We start from the raw sequence: 21,101 nt of genomic DNA, 5'->3' as shown, positions 1-21,101 counted from the left end.
CAGCCTTGATTCTTAGATTCCCTGCAGTGTTTTTTTTCCTCCCTCGTTTTTTTTAGTGGCACAGTGTACATGTGGTTTAGTTCTAGTTTGTTTGGCTCTCTCTTTCATCCACACTGCAGTGGGTAATTGGGAGTGAGAGCTGAGCCCCCTGGCTCCTTGAACTGGCTATGTGTGGTGAGTAATGTAGTGGTAGCAGCAGCTAGCAGTGTTGCAGCCTCTTTCCCATGTGTTGTTGCCTCAATCAAGCCGCGCTCGGTTTCCAATTCTTTTCTTCATCTGACAATTTTACAAATTCCAATCAATACAAACCCACTTGCACAGCAACTAATTTGACACAGCGATGAACACAGCTAGCACAATGATGTCATTTTCGTAAGGCATTGTAATAGATGATTTAAAGCTTAACAGTGTGCACAGCTGCCACTTGTTTACTTAGTTGTCCAACGCTGATGTGTTAGAGTTTGTGTTGAATGTCTTATTCTACCACACACACTATAATTTAGCTGACTGGGGAGTTGTCTTAAGGAGAGGGAGTCTGAGTGTTTCCATGGTGACTGGCAACAGCTGTGCTGTACGAGCTAAGGCCGAATGTGCGGCAGACACTGTGGCATTGCCTAGAGACTGCAAGACTCGGTCTAATCAACAACCTTTTGACCCAGATCAATGGCATGATGCTGAGCCAAGCAGCCACCAAGTCTGGCTTGGATGTATGTTGTACACTGTAATAACACACTGATGTTGTGCAGTTGCTTACATCTCAAGAATCACTTCGGGCTTCAGTAGTTTAAGAGTAATCTGATGCTCTTAGATTGGTGTTAGTGTAGAAGTGTTCTTTGCTATCAAGTTAATTATATGCAGCAGATGGGTTTGTTATAAGTGTAGTAAAGGAAGAGGTAATATCACAATATTCATGCCTACTTTTACTTGACTTCCTTCCATTCACGCATACATTAGATGGACAAAATCACACTGTGGAAAACGGCTACATAGGCAAATGATAACGTGCTAACAGTATGTTAAAGTAATTAACCCTCACTTGAACTTTTGAAGCGAGCTTCTCTGTCGTTCTTCGTTTTAAAGCAAACTGAGTCAGTTTTTGTCTCAACACAAATGAGATGTCAGGCCAGCCGCGAAACACCCTAGGCTGATATCATTGTTGAGGCTACCATGTAGAAAATGCCTCAAATCAGAGTAAACCTGCTCAAACTCACACAGTAACCTTGTGTGAAAGGCAAAGTCCCAAAACCCCTGAGCAGTGGAAAAAGTAGTTAGTCATATTACACTAATTTCCCTCAGTCTGGGCAGGTTTACTTTTAGAGAAAGCCACAGGAAAGGATGTCTGTGTCCACAAGTATTTAATACAGGGGTGTGTCTGTAACCAGGAGGGCAGCAATTCTGTGGTGTTGAGAGTTAATCTCCTTGAAACGTTACATTTCTCTACCATTTTTTTTTTTTTTTTTTGGTGTTTTTAAAAAGTTAAAGCTAAAAATTTCAATCAAAATAACCAGCTTTCAAATGTTAAACAAAGACAACAACAACAACAAAAAAAAATCTAAAATGCAGCAATTATAAGGGTTGCTTGTTCAGTAACTTAAACACTTTAACAACATCTTCTTTCACAAAGCAAATGTAGAGAAGTGGGGATTGGTGATGGTGGGATGGGGCTCGATGTTTAAAGAGAACACAGATTAAGTCATATTCATTAGAATTTTACTAAATCTCATTTCACACCTTTCGTTCTACAGTGAGACAGATGCTGATTTGTTTAGCACCGTTGTTCAGTGTGTAAATAATATGTGGACTAGGAAGAAAATCAGCTGGTTGTGTGCATGTCCAATGGAAAGCCAGAGCAACATTGCACATCAATCTGCTCAACAAGGGTGTTTTCACTCAGCTGGCTCAACTAAACATCAGCTTAATGTGTGTGTGCAAATATTATTAGAGCTCCGATCCACCACATGTATGATCTTTGGGATGTTTAAATTGTAAAGAAGGAACCGTGTCAACTTCATGGAGACATCTTTATTATACTGATAAAATGTAACCACTGAGGATTCATTTTTCAACGGTATGCTTCAGCATCACCTACATATTAATGTAGGCCAGGTTCCTTGTCACGGGAATGTTGCAATCTTTCAAAGTTGCTTGTTCAAAAACATGAATAGAAATCACAAAAAAATAAGAAAATAAGATTTATTAGGGATTTTTTTTTAGGCCGGAGGAAAAATGTTTCTGTGTTTTTCTGTTTGTTTTGCACAAGAATAAAGAGAATACTTTTTCAGCAAGCGGTTAAGATGTTAAAAATAAGTTAATAATAATGTAACAGCAGTGAAATAGTTGATATTTAAAAGAGTAGTGTTATAACAAACACTTAGTTTGGGTTTCACAGACCCAAACCAGTTGGTAGAGATGGCTCAGACAGGTTTATTTTCACAGTTTTTTAAAGAAATTCATTAAAGTCACTGCAAAATTTACCTCTACCAAATGGCAGAACAGGCCCTTAAAGTGTTCAGTGAATTTATGCACACAAGGGGAGGAGGAAACACCTTATAGTACATGATGACCTCATAAGTATTTTTTCTGCTTTTTGAAAGAAAAAAAAATTAACAATATATGAATAAAAAAATAATTAAAACAGTCTCTTTCTGTAAAGTGATATTTCTAGTAATGACCGTTATCCTGTCTGCTGTTAATGTTGAGCGTAATGTTGCCAATACATGTTGAAGCCAATTAATAAAAATATCTCTAAGGTACATTTTCTGTTTAGCTAAATTTAAAACGTTTGCTTCAGTTCAATTGAAACAATGACTGATACTCTAAAAAAACATGCTCATAAACAGTGGAGAATCAGCTGATATTAATCTCATCTGATGCTTTCTTATATATACTCAAAATACCATGTTAAGTGAATTATTTTCTCCAAACACCACTGATGTTATACTTTCCTTTTTTCCCCTGCAACAAAAATAAGCCTTTTCAAAACCACTTTCCTTATTTTGTCCACCTCATGGGGATGTAAGCTCCTCAAGCTCATGCTTTTGGTTTTCTCTACATTCCTTGGTTACATGAAGAGGAAGGAAGTTCTTGATATTGGTCAGTTTTGATAGAGAACTTGTGGTGTCGCTGACCAAGGCTCACACAAACAACACTCACAGCTCACAGACGAAGCGCTTTAATTAGTGTACCCCATCAGCCTCATTAGTGTACCCCATCACCCTGCTAATTATATCCACAACTTCCCTTTCTCTCAGGGCACCTGGATCTTCCACCTTGTGGAGCTGGTGGTGTTTTATGATAATTAAAAGACATTTGGAGTGATTTAAATAACAATAATGCTAGATATTCTCCTGCTACTGTCCTAAGATTTGGTACATTTGTAGCACATCTTACAGCCTTCTAAAAGAAGCACACCTCCTCTGTGACCTTGAACTTCCAGTTTCAACTCTTCTGTGTTTCAAGCTGAACATCAGGAAGACAAATATTTTTGCTTTCCAGTATCCCATGTGTTCTTGCATGTACGTTTATGTGTCTAGCTTTTACTCCTCCATTGGGTTTGGGCAGTCAGTCGGAAAGTGTTAGCTGCTCTCTTGTCTCCACTGAAGCATGTGTCTTGTCTTTGTACAAGACTTTGGCATCTGAACGGAAGCATAGACAAGTCACACGCACACACACCCCACGCCAGACTCAGGAGCAACATTTGCATCTTTTAATGTGACCTCCTTTCTAAGAAGAGGCCATTTGTCTTTAATTGTGGCCTCCCACTTTAAAATCACAGCTTACTTCAAAAGCAGTGAGGGTTTCAGCGTTACTGCTGAACTGGCTTTGTAGTTATGTCCTGCTGCTCTGGAAAGGACGAGGGATGACTTCCAGAGGCCGGTAACAAGATGTTTAATGATTTTCTGCTGCAGGGCAGGCGTGTATGTGTGTTTAAAGGTGTTTGTGTCCTTATATACATACTTGCATGTACAAATATGACCCATTTCTTCTGCAATATTTTTGTCCTTGAAGAATTCTGACTGGTAAATCTTCATTTGACATCCAAGGCTGGAAAGAGTTGGTGTGGGAAGGGACTTAATATGCCTCTTTGTGGAGTGGAACGCGGGTACCTGTGCACACATGGAGCTGCTCAAAGGGCGCTACCATAAATGGTCAATTTCAGGACAGTAATCTGTTCTTTGTGATCTTCCAGTTTTGTTCCTCACAGAGTCTGACTCATGTTTCTGAGGCACAGACTCAGAGGAGTGAGGAAGTGGGGAAAGAAAGGAAGAAAATTATTATCTTGTGGCATTTACGAGCGAGGTCATGTCGACTGGGACTTAGCTGCACTCTAGTATGAAATAATGTCTCGCATACGTCCAAGGACGCGCAGAAAGAGCTCTTGTTTGCAGTTGCTTCTGTGCATCTCTGGGGAATCCTTGATGTTGAACTGTACAGAACAAGACGGTAACGGCAGCTCTGTAATCGAGCCATCTTTGTTAACTGCCTTTTTCTTGGCTTCAGACACTGTGAGAAACAAACTAAGAGGTGACAGATGACGGATTGGGAGAGTTGCCTAGCAGGCATTGATGTTGCCTGCAGCTCTTTTCTATAGGATTTCAACTAGTGCTGTATCATTTAGTCAGCAGTCATGTGAAGGACAATACACTGACTAGTTTTATGTAGGGTGTCATTCCCATTGAACCCAGTACAGTGTTCCTACTGTGGCGTGTGTAAAATTACTGTTCTTATGACTACTTTGCAGTTTCTTTATGCCTATTATGACTATAAAAGGATTAATTTGTCGCTTTATTGTAATTATCTGGGGTTTTTGTTATATGGGGTTTTATCTTAATTAAATAACCTTCTTAAGCTTAACTGGATCTATATGTCATTCACCTGAAGTTCACAAAAGGATCCTTTCATATCTAATGTCTACACGACTTGCATGTTGATATGATAAAAGATTGTAATGATTGCAAATTTTATTCCCAAGGGAGGAAATCTGTTAAGGCTGAAGTCAGCACGGTCATGTTTAACTGGTTTCTAACAACCTCTGGCATGCAAGTCAGCAGTGGTGTAGTAGCCCCTCAAGAAGTGGGTATGTTCTCAATTTAAAAAAAAAAAAAACAGAAAAAAGTAGCCCAGAAAAACCAAAAATCTTTCGGATGTCTCTTTTCAGGCTAAAGTTAAAGCAGCTGATGGTCAGGTGCACCCGTGTAGCATAGCCGAGCTGCTGGGTGATGTAGGTAGATGTATAGGGATGTTTTTAATTGTAAAAGCAGTATCACAGTGGGTTTAGAAGTGGGTATACTCAATCCTGACTGAAAAAGAAGTGTGTATATTCTGTATACCCACTATTCCCAGGACTACACAAGCAGGTCAGCATCTCTCATTCAGTCCCATGTTTGACTATATGAAGCTGTCCACAGCAGCCCTCCTGTCTGCAGTGTGAGAACATAATTGTGGCTCTAAGCTGAGCTGTTCAGTGTGATGCTGTGAGGAGAAATACTGGAGCCATTAGAGAGGAAGCAGGAGACTTTATTAGTCTGTCTACTGTACACCTGGCTTCTATAACACAAACCACTCCTTGTGCAGTGATTTGTGTGTGAATGTTTTCTCTTGGCTCCTGGTACATCTTGGCTTTTTGCTCTCATGTCCGAGCTAATTTAGCCCTCCACAAACCTCACCTTGAAGAGGTTTCCGTTGTTCCAGTTGTTTCCATTCAAAGTTCTTTCTGCACAAAATGTTTATGTAGGCATCTCTCCCACAGCCAGTTGAAGGTATTCTCAGCTTTCAAAGTTTGAGTGATTCATCCTGAAATCGCTCCGAGCCAGTGTCAGGCACTTTGAGAGCCGAGACGGGCTGACTCTGCTTGGATGGTCCTGGTCAGAGAGAGTTCTCAGTGCTGATTCTGCCTCTCAGGGAGCCAAGTGACATTTTCAGATCGATTCTGACGTCAAAAACATGCGTCGTTGCTGAAAGTGAGTGACCTTTCTTTCTCTTTGTGTACGTTGGTAAAAATCCAGTCTGCATCAGCAGAGAAGTGGGAATCCGGTTCCTCACCCTCAACCTTTTGTTTTCATCAACCCAACCCTTTACATCCACACACACCTCTTTTCTGTGTTAGACAGACCAGACTGGATTGAACCAGACCGGAATGGGCAACACCTTGACCTGTGCTGGGCATAGTTTGCCCGCTCTGGGACTCTTTGACTGTCAGCAGCTGCACAGACACTCCTCTGCACATGCTGACATCCATCCTGCTTCGAACAGATGCAGGGTGGTGTGTTGGGTACTCTTCCACCTCGACTAGCACACAGCCATGTCAGGAAAACAAAATGACAAAAAAAAAGTGATTGTTTTACACTATTGATCCATGTATGAAGTTAGTAAAAATATACATATCACTGCAGGGTGGGATGACCAACAATATGTATCATGTTTTGTTTTGTTTTTTTGTTTTTGATTGTGCCAGTTTTACAGTACTTAATGTATTTTATTTCCAGACAGGACTGAATGTGAGCAACATTTTCACCCCTGGCAATGCATCTGGGGACAACTGCTTTTCATCTTTACCTGTACCGATCTCAGGTGGTCTTGATGACTGTCTCTGGCGACAACTTTAGTAAAACACTATTTCTTTTGCTGTAAATAATGTTTTAGTCAATGCCCAACCTTTTAAAACCAAAGTATCTCTAGAGAAATACTTGGGTTTAAACAGTTTTCCTGTGTCATGTTCAGTACCGATATCTTCAGTTTTGTTTTCTGATTTTTCTCTCTGTTTTTGCTGCTCAACATCTCTAATAACACAGATGATCTGCTGCATGCATCTTAAGTGATACGGGAGTGAAATAAGTCCCCGCTTGAACAGAATCCAGTTGCTATTAAGTTATTTAAACTGGTTTTGCGATATGAAAGAAATTTATATCATCACAACAATGAAAATAAATATGACAGCGTACCGCCCAGCATTCATACCTATGGATACTACATGACATCAGAGTGAATCTATTTACAGATTTAAAGTAGTCTTCTGACCTGAAGGTTAACTTTACCACCCCTAGCCGCTCACCTGCCAGGACACATAATTCCCTTTTGCTTCTAAAATGTGTACTGTTGTGTGACTGCAGATAGAAAGAAGAAAGTAGAAAGTATTGCATTTATAGTGAGAAAACGTGAACTAAGGTTTTGACTCGCTCTATGTTTTACCTTGACTGGAAAAGAAGTTTGTGCCTCAACAATGTTTCTCTGACAAGCTTCTGAACTTTGAGTTTGTAATTATTATTAAAACCAAGGATGTTATGTTTTTTACTGATGTTTATTTGTTTTTTATCTGTTTGTTTGTGTTCAAGATAACTCTCAAAGTTATGGACAGATTTTCATGAAATTTTCAGGAGTTGTTGGAAATGTGAAAAGGAAGAACTTATGTAATTTTGGTGGTGATCCGGATCACTGTTTGGATCCAGAAATATTTTAGAACTGTGGCCTTTGGGGGAGGTTTGTGCTCTCCGAGTGCTTTTCTAGTCTAATTATACATGGAAGAGAAGATTGCAATGTTCCTTAAGCCTTTGGTTGTCTGTTGTGCTTTTATCTCTGTCTATACTTTGTGTACATGAACAAATAAAATAAAATGTATGTTTTAAGCATTTAAACTTTATTTTTTTCCCTGTTTTGATAACTAGAAGCTTGGTAAAATGGTAAAAAAAAAAAAACATCATCCATTAAATCAACCACATGCAGTCCAATTTAACATTTTCTATATAACTTATGTCTGTCGCTTGGGTAATTTGTTGTCTTGAAAATGAAAATGAATGCCAAACTTGAACGTTTGAAATACTATGGCATCACATTTGTTATTCTGCTTAAATATGACTTCAAAATCAAGCATTCAGAACAGTTGAAGCAAAATTTTCCGTTTTCTGTTTTAATAAAACAACTATTTTTTGCAGCCCGTATTTACCCTTAATTATCTTCTAATCGCTTAAAATCTGAAATAATTGGACTCATGTACACATTAAAATACCAAAAAATGTACGATAAATATAAAATTTGTCCTTTTTTTCCTTTTTCCCCGTTTACCCATCTTAGATAAAACTTTTGCATGTGTACTCAAAAGGTTGCATTTGTTCCACAAGCTCTGCATGCTCCACTTCCTCTTCTCGCTCTGTTAGGAAAAGACCGGTCTTTTCCAGAGGTGTAATTCTGCAGCATTATGAGGTGTGTTTTGGTTGCCAGTGAAATGTTGACTCTGTGTGGGTTGCATTTTATTTGGTAAAGGTAATAATGTGGTTGTCTGTGTTTTAGCTAGCTGCTGAATGCTTCTCTGTGGGTGCAGCCGAGCGCTTTGCAGCCTGCTGTAAAACATTAGCTGATCAGTGTGACAGTTACAGTGTTGACGCGAGTTAAGTGTCGAGTTGGTTTTTTGTTTTTTGTTTTTTTTGTTGTTGTTTGTGGTCTGTACTGCAAAGAGTTTTCTGTGAAGTTAGCAGGGTAGGTTTTGTGACAGAACAAATGTGTGTGTGTGTGTGTGTGTTTTGACACACAAGCAAACCCATGTTGGTGTGCATGTGATGAATATTACATTTCATTGTTCTATCAGCAAATTTTCATTTAATCACCATGATGGTCCTGTCCACCCTAATGATTGGTTAAATCCACCTGTCGATATGCGGTACAATAATCAATACCTTCCCACTTCAAAAGCCCTTAGTCAGTCGGAGGAGTGATCACATCCCTGTCCTGAAGATTAACCTGCATTATACTGAAGTCATTCTGCCCCTTTTAGGTCAGCAAATGACTGAAATTAGTTTTGAATATGCTATTTCTGACTTTAGGTGGCGATGACTCATGAAGCAGACCTGTGTTTGTTACAACCTCCCCCACCTCCTATGGGAATGGAAAGAGCTGGAGTAAATTTTCCACCACCAGCAGAGGAGAAGATGGGCTCTCCTACCCAGCTTTGTCCTACTTGTTGTCACAGAGTCCAGCTGTTTTTTGTTTTGTTTTTTCTGTTACACAGTGAAAGGCCGCTATTTAGAGCGACTGTAGTCAGTTTGAGTACGGCTTCAATGGTTTCTGGGACAGTTAGGTGATTATCTCCACAGACAGGTTTGTAAACTCTCTTGTTTTCTTTTGTATGTGTGATGTCCTAATTACCAATCTGTAGCTGTTTCTCATACAGAAATGGTCCAGGCTACAGGACTGACTGATCCAGTCAAACAGAGGCTTATTTCTCCTCCTAAAAGTTTTGCTTTAGTGCTTTTTTCTTTTTTAAAAGCTGTGTTTTCAAAACACATTTTTGATAAAAAAAGAAATTTAAAAAAATTCTATTTGAACCACACTTCTGTTGTGTCCTGACACCATTGTGACACTCACCATAGACCCAGTTTTCTCCTGTGACTTTATATGCTCCTCACTGTAAAGACCTTGAGTCATGCTGCAGAGGAAAGGTCAGTGAATGTGTCATATCTCTTCCTCAGCTTTTCTTATAACCAACCACCAAGGACACAACACAGCCTGGCAAATACAGGATGCTGTCTGACCTGTGCACATATATTTATTTTACTTACTTGAGTGCTGACACTCTTGTCTTTTTTCCTCTGCCTGCTTCAGTACATGCTTTAAGTGTGTCTGAATTATTTATCTCTAAGACAAAACTGTGCTCTCAGTCAAAGCAAAAGTAGTTTTTCTTTAGCGCTTACCAGGACCTGCTGTATTAGATGTTTAATTCCACATTGTTGCCATAGTTATAGCCTTTTATTCGGTTTCTCGGGGTGCACCGAAGCACATTGATTAGTGGCTACATTTAGTTTGAGAATTGGAGGATACCACTCTGATTAACCTGTCTGTCTCTGTTTAGCTTGGTGAAATCTTGTGTTTATCACAACCTGAACTCAAAGCAAATATTTACATCTGGGACTACGTACATACTTGCTAAAAAGATTCACTGTTGCCAGACGCCCCCATAGAAGTAGGCTCTAACTTTATTTAGTACTTTTCAGCCATTTGCTGCCTCCCCAACTTCTTTCTATCCCTTACACTGTTCTTCTACGACCACCCCCCTTCACACACACACCCCACACACACATTATTAGTGTGCTAGAGCTGCTGAAATCTTCCCACTTACCGTGGGAGACATATCACTGTGCCTGCTGTGCCTACTGACCTGAATTATGGGGAGAGGACAGACCTAACAAGATGACTTGCCCCCCCCTTGTTTGCCCCCCTCGCCTGGGAAGTCCTGCTACCAGTGGACCTTTCGGCGCCACTAATTATTAAACAGCACAATAAATATTTTCCACAGAGGGCTCCACAGCGATAGAAGTGTCGACAAAGAGAATGTGATTGGTTATGTAACGGAGCGTGAAGAGAAATAGATAAATATAGATTTGTAACGTGACTGGATAGCTGTTGTGTGCACAAAAAACCCTGGAATTAAGTGAGAGCTGAAGCTTTGTTAGTTTGTAAGCAAAATCTGATTATTGTTGGAGATAAATCTCTGCGGATCCTGGAGCAGATGTTACACATTGTTGACACCAATATTTCCTCTCTGGGTTGTTTGCATTTATGTTTATTGCCCATGTGTGTGTGTGTGTGTGTGTGTGTGTGCATGCATATGGGAATGATCCTCTTAAAGGGATGCTCCACCCACTATTGGGTATGAATGTTGTGAATGTGTTTGTCTTGTCAAGCATGCGCACATAATATATGTCCAATGTGTGCTTCCTTCTACTGCATGTCCTAATATTTGTATTCCTATGTGGTTTCTGCTTTATTGTTCTCACTTTTAACCTTTGTGGTGATGCAGCAACTGAAAGATCAAGGTCAGAGCCCTTATTACTGTCTCTGCTGCACAGTGAGGAGATATTGGTGGGGAGTAAAGAGGAAAGGAGGACTGGAGATATGTAGCACTAGATGAAATGGTGCTAAAAATAATGGTGTCAGTCGACCTCTCTGTCATGTCTATCTATTGCTTTGCTGTCTTCATCTTGGAGAGAAAGGACGAGACGAGCTCAATGTGTGCGAGTGTGTCTGATTTTAGAGGAGGATTCGCTTTGTGAGTCAATTGCTTATAAATCTAAAAAGGAATGAATGAGACAGCGCCGTCTCTCAAACCAATCAGTTTGATTTGTAACAGGGAAACATGGACATGTGGAGTATAAAAAGAGCAGGTGTGGTGACGATATGGAAGCTGGGAAATGTGATTGTGACAGGAAAAGTGAGGCGCCACACTCTTGGGGAAAGAAAAAAATGAGTGTCTTGGTGAGGAATTGTGAAAGGGGGCTTGTTGAAGTTATCAGAGCCCGACTGTCAGCTCATCGCCTCCAGGACTCGGTTTGCAGACAGGAGGCCTGATTGACTGGCTGTCTGAGCGGGGAGACTCTGCTGAGTCTGAGTGATCTGTCTCCCAGACAGCACTGGGACGAGAAACTGTACTCAAGGGATGATGGGTGATAAATGATTGTGAGGGGGGGGTTCGCCTCAAGGCAGATGGTGATTGACATGCAGCTGCATTTGTGGATTTTTGTGTGTGTATGTCCGTTTGAAGTGTGTGTGTTTTGGGATTTTGTGGAAAGGAACTGATTTAAAAAAAAAAAAAAAAAAATCAGGTTTGTTCCACAAATCCTTGAAAAGATTTAAAACTTGTTTTTCTTTATTCATTTTTGGGCACATCTACGGACAGTGCAAAGGTAAAGGTAGTCATGCATGTCGTAAATATTGTTGCTGTTATGTTTCATAAGTGGTACGTTCTTTAAAATTTTGTCTCATGACAGCATCATATGAGCAGAGATTTAACGCAGGAGGCGAGTGTTTGTGTTTACAGAATGTGCCAGACACCTCAAGGTATCTTAATATTTCTGCCAGGCACATCTACGGCAGCCTCCTGCAGAAATGCAGTCTTTCAGGTTACAATTCAGTATAGCTGTTTTGTTTTCGAGGTGCTTGAAATTGTGTCACAGCACGGCCATGTTTGGCCAGCTCAGACTAGTGATTAGTTGTTACTTGGTTAGTCTAATTAAAGAGATGTTTACAAAAGGAACAGTGCACATGAACTTTCTGATTGTTTAATTTTAGTCTCTTTTAGATCCATCAGATTAAAAAAAAAAAATCAGTGATCTGCCAGTAAACTACTAAAAGTTCTATGGTGATTGCTAGTTCTTCTAGTATCTTTTGAGTCATTGTGTGTCATGGTCAAAGTTCACTTCTTATGGGCTGGCTTTGATCATACGCTGGGATTTCCAGGCTACATAGTGACACACAGACTTGTCACACGCACTTTGGGAGGAGGTACCTGGATCAAGTTTGGCAGGTGAGCAGACAGGTGCAGCTCCAAGAGCACAGCTGGGAACAGAGCTCTGAATGTGCGCGTTCGAGCACAATGCAGGACTGAGCTTTGAAGGACTGTTTTTAAGGGTGTGTGCATTTGTTTGTGTGCCACAAAGACAATTTTCAGTTGCGCACATGAACTGGAAAACTGGGAGGGCAGGATTTATTGTGATACTACCCGTGTTGTGCGACAGTTTGTCGTCTGCTCTCTCTTGTGGACTTTGATATGTAAAGCTGAAAGACTCAAAGCAAGGTAATGTTCTTTAACAAGCTCATTCTCATCATAGTTGTCTACTTTTTCACATGTGTTTTTTAAAACATATTAGTGTTCTGTCACTTGTTCTTTATTTTAAGGTGATTTCTCATGAAGAAAAGCTGCGAGTGTCAGCGTTTTTTTTTTCTTTCTTTCTTTGCTGTCTCATCAAATTCTTGTTTGATGTAAATCGCTTTGGTATGAGGGCCAGGTTTTGCTTTCAGGTAACCATAGTGATACTGTGTATCCATAGGTAACAGCCCCTATGCCTCCGTCCTTTGCTGCTGTTTGTTTTTCCCAGGAGACACTGTCCGATCCTGGGTCAAAATGTTCCTCACTAGGCAGTCGTTTGGTTGTTAGACATGCTTGTTCTCTGAGTCACAGCTCAAGCTGTACCTCTGACTTTAGTCACAAGTCATCAGTTGGTTAACCCACTGGAAGATATTACCTCCCCCCCCCCCACCCCCACCCAACACACGCACACACACACACCCCTCCCCCCTTCCTTGCTTCTATTACTCTGTGCTGCAAAGATGGTGGAAAAGCTTCCAGTGTGCCACACGGGGCAGGCGGCCTAACAGGACTCATTACTCACTGAATTTTCACTTTCTGCTGCCTGGAGCAAAGGAAAGAAAAAAACACAAATGAGATGTGGCAACATTCTTGTGAGGACTCTTTGCAATCTTAGTCTGTAATCCAGTTGCTGAAAATGTTGGTGTGACTTGATCAAATCTCATGTGCCTGCGGGAACAGAGCCGTGTGGTAATAATCTGCTGAGGAATATTATGTAGTTTGAATGAGCAGGTACATCAGAGACAACAATCTTTGAAAACGCTGCTGCGGTATCCACTACAAATTATACTAGTTATAAAGCAGATATAGTGCACACAGGGAAGGACAGGGTCTCATACACAGTTGCTCCAAAAGAAAATGTTGTGCCAACTGAGGATTTCATCCACTTTAACAGGATTTCTAAAGTCACTACAACATTTGCTCTTCAGTAGCTCAAAAACTTCAATCCAGAGTAATCTACACAATTAATCATTAATTACAATATACATTACTTTCAATCAATATTTGCCTTATAACTTTAAACTATCTCAACTTTTATCATTTGTTTAAATTTTCAGTCAACCGGTAAATTTAGACAAAGGATAGATGGTGAGATAATTAAAAGTTAGGAGGCAAATATGGATTGAAAGTAAAATATATTGTATGTTATGATTTATTGTGTGTATTACCACTATTTATTGTTTACATTTCATTGTATTAAAATATAATGTCCATTACTTTTCAGAGATCCTGTATAATGTTAAATTATCTATATTATCTTATTATCTATAAGGGGTTTTTGGACCAGATAAGTGTTCAACTTCTTCCAAGACCCTTTTTCGAACTTAAAAAGCTTGTTTTGTTTGTTGTAATCACTATTTGTTCTGTTTTAAAGTGCATTTTTTTCGTTTGAAATAAATTCTTTAAAAAAAGCATAAAATTCTGAGTGAAAAATTAATCTATTCAAGTAAACCTTGTATTCCAGCAGCATTACGCCATAGAGATGTACAGTTCTTATTTCATTGGCTGCCAACGACATTGCTATATTGATTGCTGGCAGACAGTAAGTTATTAGAAATTACTGTGTATGAAGAGTCCAAAAACATCCTGTTTTTCACGAGCAACATCTTCACTCACAATTTTGGTAGTTTCTCATTTTCTGTTAAACAATTTAAAAAGTAAAGACATTATTAGGCCTTTCTTCATCATGAAACAAAGAGATGTCAGACTGTGCTGTGGTTACAGTTCACTTGTCAGAACCAAACAATACCATCTCATATTTTTCGATTTATTCCATTTAATCTCTTTGTTTAACAGTGAATTTTGCTTTCAGTTTGCATTTGCATGTTTTACCAACCTTCCAACAAACCCACAGTCATTAAACTTTGCCTTTTATCTTGAACAATGTTTCCACTGAGCATGACATGTTCTGGGTGATCCAAACACTGTAGGAAAGCTAAGACCATGTCAGTTTTCACTCGCTTTTAAAGTGTGTCTCCATATGTATCTTTAACACAATTCCTTTCCCAACTTTATTAACTTTATTTAAGGATTTTATCACAAAAAGTCTTCAGTCCTTCTTGAGTTTGTTAACACGTGCATACGGTGCTATCGGACTATATATAAAAAGATGGACAGAGCCTAAGCTCGGTGGGCGGTTCCCATCATCACCATCTTGGCAGGGTCATGCGTGTCGTCTCGCCCGGAAAATACAAATATGTGCAAAGAGGTGAAGCAGAGAGAGGGGCTGTGAGCGTCATGGTGGATGATTGACATCTAGTGAACTCCACGCTGCCTGTAGCTAAGAGCTTACCGAGCTAACCCGGAGATAACTAGTTAACGGAGGTAAATGGGCAAAAGCTTTGTCACGTTGTTAAGCTGCTAAATACCGCAGTTGTTCTACATTCTTCTTACTTGAAGCGAGAGATAGTGTACCTGTCAATTAAATGGACACGCCCATAAATATGCCGAATTTCGAGATTAAATTACTTTTAAACGGGCGAGTTAGAAAAAAAATTCACTCCCTCCACAGTTGTCATGAAGGTTAACTTGACCTATGAAACCAAAAAAGGATTTTTGAAATAGCCTGTAAACATGTTTATTTCTGCTTTGAAGTTGGTCTTTTTAACATGGGAGTCTATAAGGATTCTATAAGGATTCCCTAGTGGATGAAGGGGGAACTGCAGTTTTATGCACATCCACATAGGCTTCACTTTTAACCGCCAAAGGCTCTGTCCATCTTTCATATACGGTGTATGGTATGTACACCTGACCAGTTGCAGCTGTTCAAACTTAGACAGTTCACTTGTTTCTGTTACAAGATTGTTTACAAACACAAGCTTATTTAAAACTTTGCATGTTATAATTAGTGTGTTGCTGTGAGAGTCAAACTAAATTCTCTAAGCTCAGAAAAACTGTTACGGTCCAAATCAGGTTATCCAGAAAAAGGGCAAAATTATTAGGGTATTTTTACTCTCTCTCTCTCTCTCTCTCTCTCTCTCTCTCGCTCTCTTATGTGTACACACACACACACACACACACACACACACACAATCTATTTACAGTGTTCATAGCAGCTCAGATGTTCTTGGTCAGATGCAGCACAGAGTGTGAGAGAAACAGGCATCCTGCAGCTCTCTGCAGGACCGATGCTACAGAGCATCATCTTTTCATCTCTCTGCTCTCTCAGCTCTCTGTTTGAGGGCAACACCCCTAAAACACTGCATACAAGGTCATTCTCTGACACTGTTATTACACACAGCAGTGCTTTAGCAGGATTATTCTAGGATGCCGACGAGAATTTGCATTAATCTTTTTAGAGGACATCATAACTAATATTTTCTTTGTTGATGTGTTTTCTCTGCAGACCTGCCTGCCTCTTCGGTGCAGTACCCGTGTGGATCAGTTGACTACCTGTGTTCTCCCCGGCTGGTAAGGAAAGATCCCGCCCCCAGACCATGTCACAACCGACCAGCCATCAAACCGCGGCCCCAGCCTTCCACCTCACCCAGGCCGCCAATCGCACAGAAACCTCAAGGTAAATTCCAGTGACATGGATTGCCCCCCTTTTGACATTAGCGCTGTCATTGTAATTGAAAGGTGCAGCAGGATCAGACCCCTGCTATTAGGCTGTCATTGATTCGGCCCAGACAAACACCTCTCTGTAACGTGGTATGTGCCAGCTGTCTGACCTCACTCTGCCACTCACTGCTTTTGTAGGTCACCTCTGCAAGAGCTGCTGGTGTAAAGGAGGCCAGTGATTCCCAAGTGTTTGTGTTTAGACTTCATTTGAAGGATGCTAAATATTAACAAACATGTGCTATGTCTATTGAGTTACTTGGCAGCATTCTAGGACATTACGCTTCAGACTTGGCCCAAATATTCAAAAGTCTTGTTACTATTCTGTAGCCATTCTACGCTCATTCTGGCTATCTAATCAAGAATAACATTTTAAATATTGCAGTGGGTGACAAATTTAGAGAGTAATGTGTATTTATAGTGGCTATAATATTTCAAGATGTCCCCTGTAATGATAGGAAGCACAGTTTGGTGTCTGGGTCCCTGTTCCTGCAGAAAGTATTATAGAGAGTTTGAATTAGGTTTGCGCTTGGAAACAACTTAAACTTGCATGGCAGTGGCCTTCGAATCCTGTTTAGTAATATATATATATATTGGGGCTGTGACAATATGCTTTTGTCCCGATTCGATTCAGATTTTTTGGGTGCCGATTCAAATTAAATTGCGATTCTCAAAATTCTTCAATATTGATGATTTTTGTAATTTAAAACAAAATTTTTTTTTATAAAACTTCTTTTTGCTAGTAATTTTTCTTGATTTCAGTTAGGAAAAAAACAACACAGTAGCCAGATCATCATTCTGCTGCTAGAATGCCCAAGAAGACAAGTAAAAAGAGCAATAAAACCAATGAAAATGACAAAAAAAAATTTTTATAGTGGATTAATTTTATTTATTTGAAAAAAAATTTTTTTTAAAAATCCAGATTTCCGATTTTTTGATTCAATTTTCCCACCCCTAACATATATATATATATATATATACTATATATATATATATATATATATATAGTATATATATATATATATATATATATATATATCATGGTTTATATGAATACATTAGTTTAAGAACCTGTATTGTTTAAGAACCTGTATTTCTTGTCCATGGACCCTGACCATTTACTGTGGAGTTTATAGTATATGCATATATAATGAAGATGATCCTATCTCACAATGACAAAAAATCTCTCTCAAAATTGAAGGGAATCTAAATTAGACCAAGCTTCATTCTCAGAAAAATTAATAAGGATAATGAAAATCTATCTAGCAGTATTTGTGTTAGATTGTTAACGAACAGACAGACTAACAAACAGATATACGCCGGCAATAAAACAACCTCCTTGGCAGTGATAAAGACTGGACTGGCTATGTGTTCTGCCCCTTGCCTGCTAATTGCTGGAACACCCTGTACACCCTGTGACCCTAAACTGGACTTTGTGGTGTAGAAAATGAACGAATGAATGAATAAAAATCCATGAATATAAAACACTTGTAATAAAATGGACCATCAGTACTGTTAAATGACTGCAAAGCAGAGAAAGAGAAGTTTGTTGTTGTTTTCTACAACTACAACTACAACTACAACTAAAGAAGTTCATTCTTTAGTTGTAGTTGGCAGGGTTTAACCCTGGCAGTGCATTTGAGACGTGTAGTCCATCCCCACCTGGCAGGATGAACATCCACTCAGCAACATCTTTAACCACTCAGCTTATCCAGTGGGAGTTACTCTAAGAGTGCTGGCAGCGGGAAGAAAAAGTCTGAGAAGTCGCTGGCTTTTAGATTGTACACTCTCAGGATTATTCTGTCTGGACAAAATACTGATTCTAAAATGGTTTTGTTGTTGTTGTTGTTTTTAACTTTTCCACTCCATGAATTTGCAGCTATCACCAATCACTTTAATACTGGTGAAAGAAAGAAAGAATGAAAGAAAAAGAAAGAAAGAAAGAAAGCAAGAAAGAAAGGCTATACAGTGGCGTAGTGGTTAGCACTGTGGCCTCACAGCAAGACAGTTGCTGATTCGAGCCTTGACTGGGGAAGGGTTCGAACGCTGACCTTTCTGTGTTTCCCAGTGTATGCGTAGGTTCTCTCCAGGTACTCCAGCACCTCCCACTATCCTAAAACATGCATTTTATGTTAACTGTTTACTCTAAATTGTCCCTAGGTGTGAGTGTGAATGATTGTCTCTATGTGGGTCCTGTCCAGGGTGTACCTGCCTCTCACCCAGTGATTGCTGGGATAGACTCCAGCTTCCCTGCAACCCTTGACTGGACTAATTATATCTCTAATTTATATCTAATCTGTGCCAAAAGAAATTAGCTAAATTTGATATATTAATGAGAATTCTGTCTTGTCTGGTATTTTTCTTTAAACATCTGAATCAAACATCAGCCACTCAGTAAAATCTTAATGACGGTCATTTATCTGCATTACCCAGTACAGCATATGAATACATTAGATCATGAAAGACAGTTTAAAAATTACACCTTTCATTTTGAAGATTAAAATATAATTTTCACCATCAGGAGCTATTTTGATAAACCTGCTATTTGCACCTTACCTTGGTGTTACGTCTGCAAAAAAAAAAGACGCTTCTTGACGTCCCTGCGTGTTATCAGACAGAGACAAATGCAGACACAGAGGAAGTGCTCAAATTAACAACTGTGACATGTCACCGTATTTCCTGCTTTTAAACAAATACATTTCCTAAAGTTGAATGCATGTAAATGTTCAGACCTTGACAGTAAAACTTGCCATATGTCCAATATGTAGTGTGCAAACAAATGTGTGCAGTGCTCATTTAAAGACAGTGCTGTCTGTGGTTTTTGTTTTGTTTTTTTTATTCTCGCTCTTTTTTTTTTTCGTCTGTCAGAAAGTGTGGCGGCTTACGCACACTCTGGTCACAGCATCCTGTTCTGTAATAAGGAAGTTGCTAGATAGCTGAAGCTCGCAGTCGTTCTAGCTGCGCTTTGCTGCTATAAGTTTCTAATTTTCACCACTTAAACCTTTGTATTGCTATTTTTTGAGGGAGCACATGGACTCAATGATGGAGGTTTTCTCTCTTGGATTTATTCACTTTACCTGATTTTTTTTTTTTTTTTTTTTTTTTTTTTAAATCTTTTATCTTTTTGTTTATCAGCAGCCTCACATGTCTGATTTGCTTTTCTGTTCTTGCCTTTTTCTTTGCTGTTGGCATCTGTAGTGCCCCCTAAACCTGCACACCTGCTCGCCCTCGGGCAAGACAAGAAACCTAAGAGGATCCCCCCTGCACCCTCAAGACCTCTACCAGCACCCCCTCCTCCACCTAAACCCAAGCCTTGTCTGGGAACGCAACCACTAAGAGAGGCCCAGAAGGTTGGATTGCTCATTGAGAGGTTTGAAAATTCAAGGTAAGGTGTAAAAAGAAGATTTTATTAACTTGTATTTGGGTAATTGGTCAAGTTTTATCATTTGCTCTGTAAAATCAGTTCCATAATGTTAAAAAAAAATATGTCATCGTGTGTGTTTTGTTAATGTGTGAGCTTGTGTACATGTGAGTTTGAAAATTTCTTCTTTTCAGTTTCTACTTTGCTGTCAGATGTATAAGTCCTTTATTTGGTTATGATTTATCAAACACATTTTGTTTCCCCAGGGTCCCCATCCTGGGGGTGCTCCCACAGACACAGCTGCACCTGTGCCTGACAATGGACACTGCATCTGACATCCCTCCCCCCTGCGGCCCAGATGCCACAACACAGGTTGCAGGGGACTCGTCTCCTGTGGACAAACTTGCACTCAGCACATCTGACCAGGCCAACGAAGTGACTGAACTGTCCTGTCTTGCCTCCATGCACATCGACGGCTCAAACGATGCTACGCTGGACAACTGTGTGGAGGATGACATCACACATCGGGTTGGCTGCCTTGACGATGCGAAGCGAGATGACAGTTCTTCCCACAAACTCCTGGACAATCCAGACTCCTCGGAACAGAACGGGAAGATTCCCAACCGGGACAGCGGCATCGATAGTCCGTCATGCGCTGCAGAAGGGGAGGTGTTCCCCAATGAGGATGCCATTGATGAGGAGGATCATTACGACAGCGTGACTGAAACGGAGAGTGTGTCTTACTGCGTTACGCTGGATAACAAGCGAGACTCAACACAGGATGAGGACAGTGACTTAGATGAGGGAAGCAGTGGGGAGATACACTCTCTGACAGACACACAAAGTGGTTATCTGACGGACACACACTCAGATGCGCACAAAGTAAGTACCTGGCTTACTTATACTCATCAAGTCATGTCCATAAACCTGGAAAACCATCACTTTATTGTCTTGCTCTGTTAAACCTCCTCTGTTGTGTGGTGAACGTGAGGAATTTTTTATCCTACAAATTGAAAAGCTTCTTTTCAGATGCTCAGACTACCTTTCATGTCATGGAAAAAGTAGCTTGTGTCTAATATTATCTCAGCTTGGGTGAGCAGTCTCAAAGAATACTTGGGCATGAAACATGAGACACTATTATAGCCACAATTTGCAGATCACAAGTGGCTTACTTGTATCTAAAAGCAGCTCTTCCCATAAATAAAAATGAACACCTGCCCAGAAGCTGTAACAGGAGCTGGTGCTTAATGCTCATCCACAGACAGAATTCTTCCCACAGCTGAGCTAACATTTCAAGTAGCGTATTGATTGTGTGCAACACTCACAGCTCAAAATGTGTGCAGACTTTTACATGCAATTCAAGCTATGCTGTATCTTTGGTGAGTAGAAAGGATAAATTACACTTTGTCCAGTGAGACAACACTCAGCAGAAACCACTAACACAGTTATTAGCATGGATGTCTTCCTCGGATGCTGCAAAGCACACAACAATGCTGTGCAAATGTCACATAAAGGCACAAACACGCAGCAAGTGCTGTCTGTCCACACCCA

The 21,101-nt window shown here is 39.9% G+C and overlaps 1 protein-coding gene across 1 annotated transcript in view; it reads left to right on the top strand.

The window, feature by feature from the left end:
• The window catches only part of fgd (faciogenital dysplasia), a 63,644-nt gene that overhangs the window by 24,586 nt on the left and 17,957 nt on the right, over positions 1-21,101 (top strand). Inside the window, exons 2-4 of the mRNA XM_079238868.1 lie at positions 15,978-16,148; positions 19,388-19,574; positions 19,817-20,432. Of these exons, the coding sequence (XP_079094994.1) occupies positions 15,978-16,148; positions 19,388-19,574; positions 19,817-20,432 (974 nt within the window). The remainder of the gene's footprint in view (positions 1-15,977; positions 16,149-19,387; positions 19,575-19,816; positions 20,433-21,101) is intronic.

Source organism: Telmatherina bonti (assembly GCF_933228915.1).
Source record: "Telmatherina bonti genome assembly, chromosome: 4".
Lineage (NCBI taxonomy): Eukaryota > Metazoa > Chordata > Actinopteri > Atheriniformes > Telmatherinidae > Telmatherina > Telmatherina bonti.
Note: the sequence above shows the minus strand (reverse complement) of the source record. Positions and strands in the feature narration are given on the sequence as shown.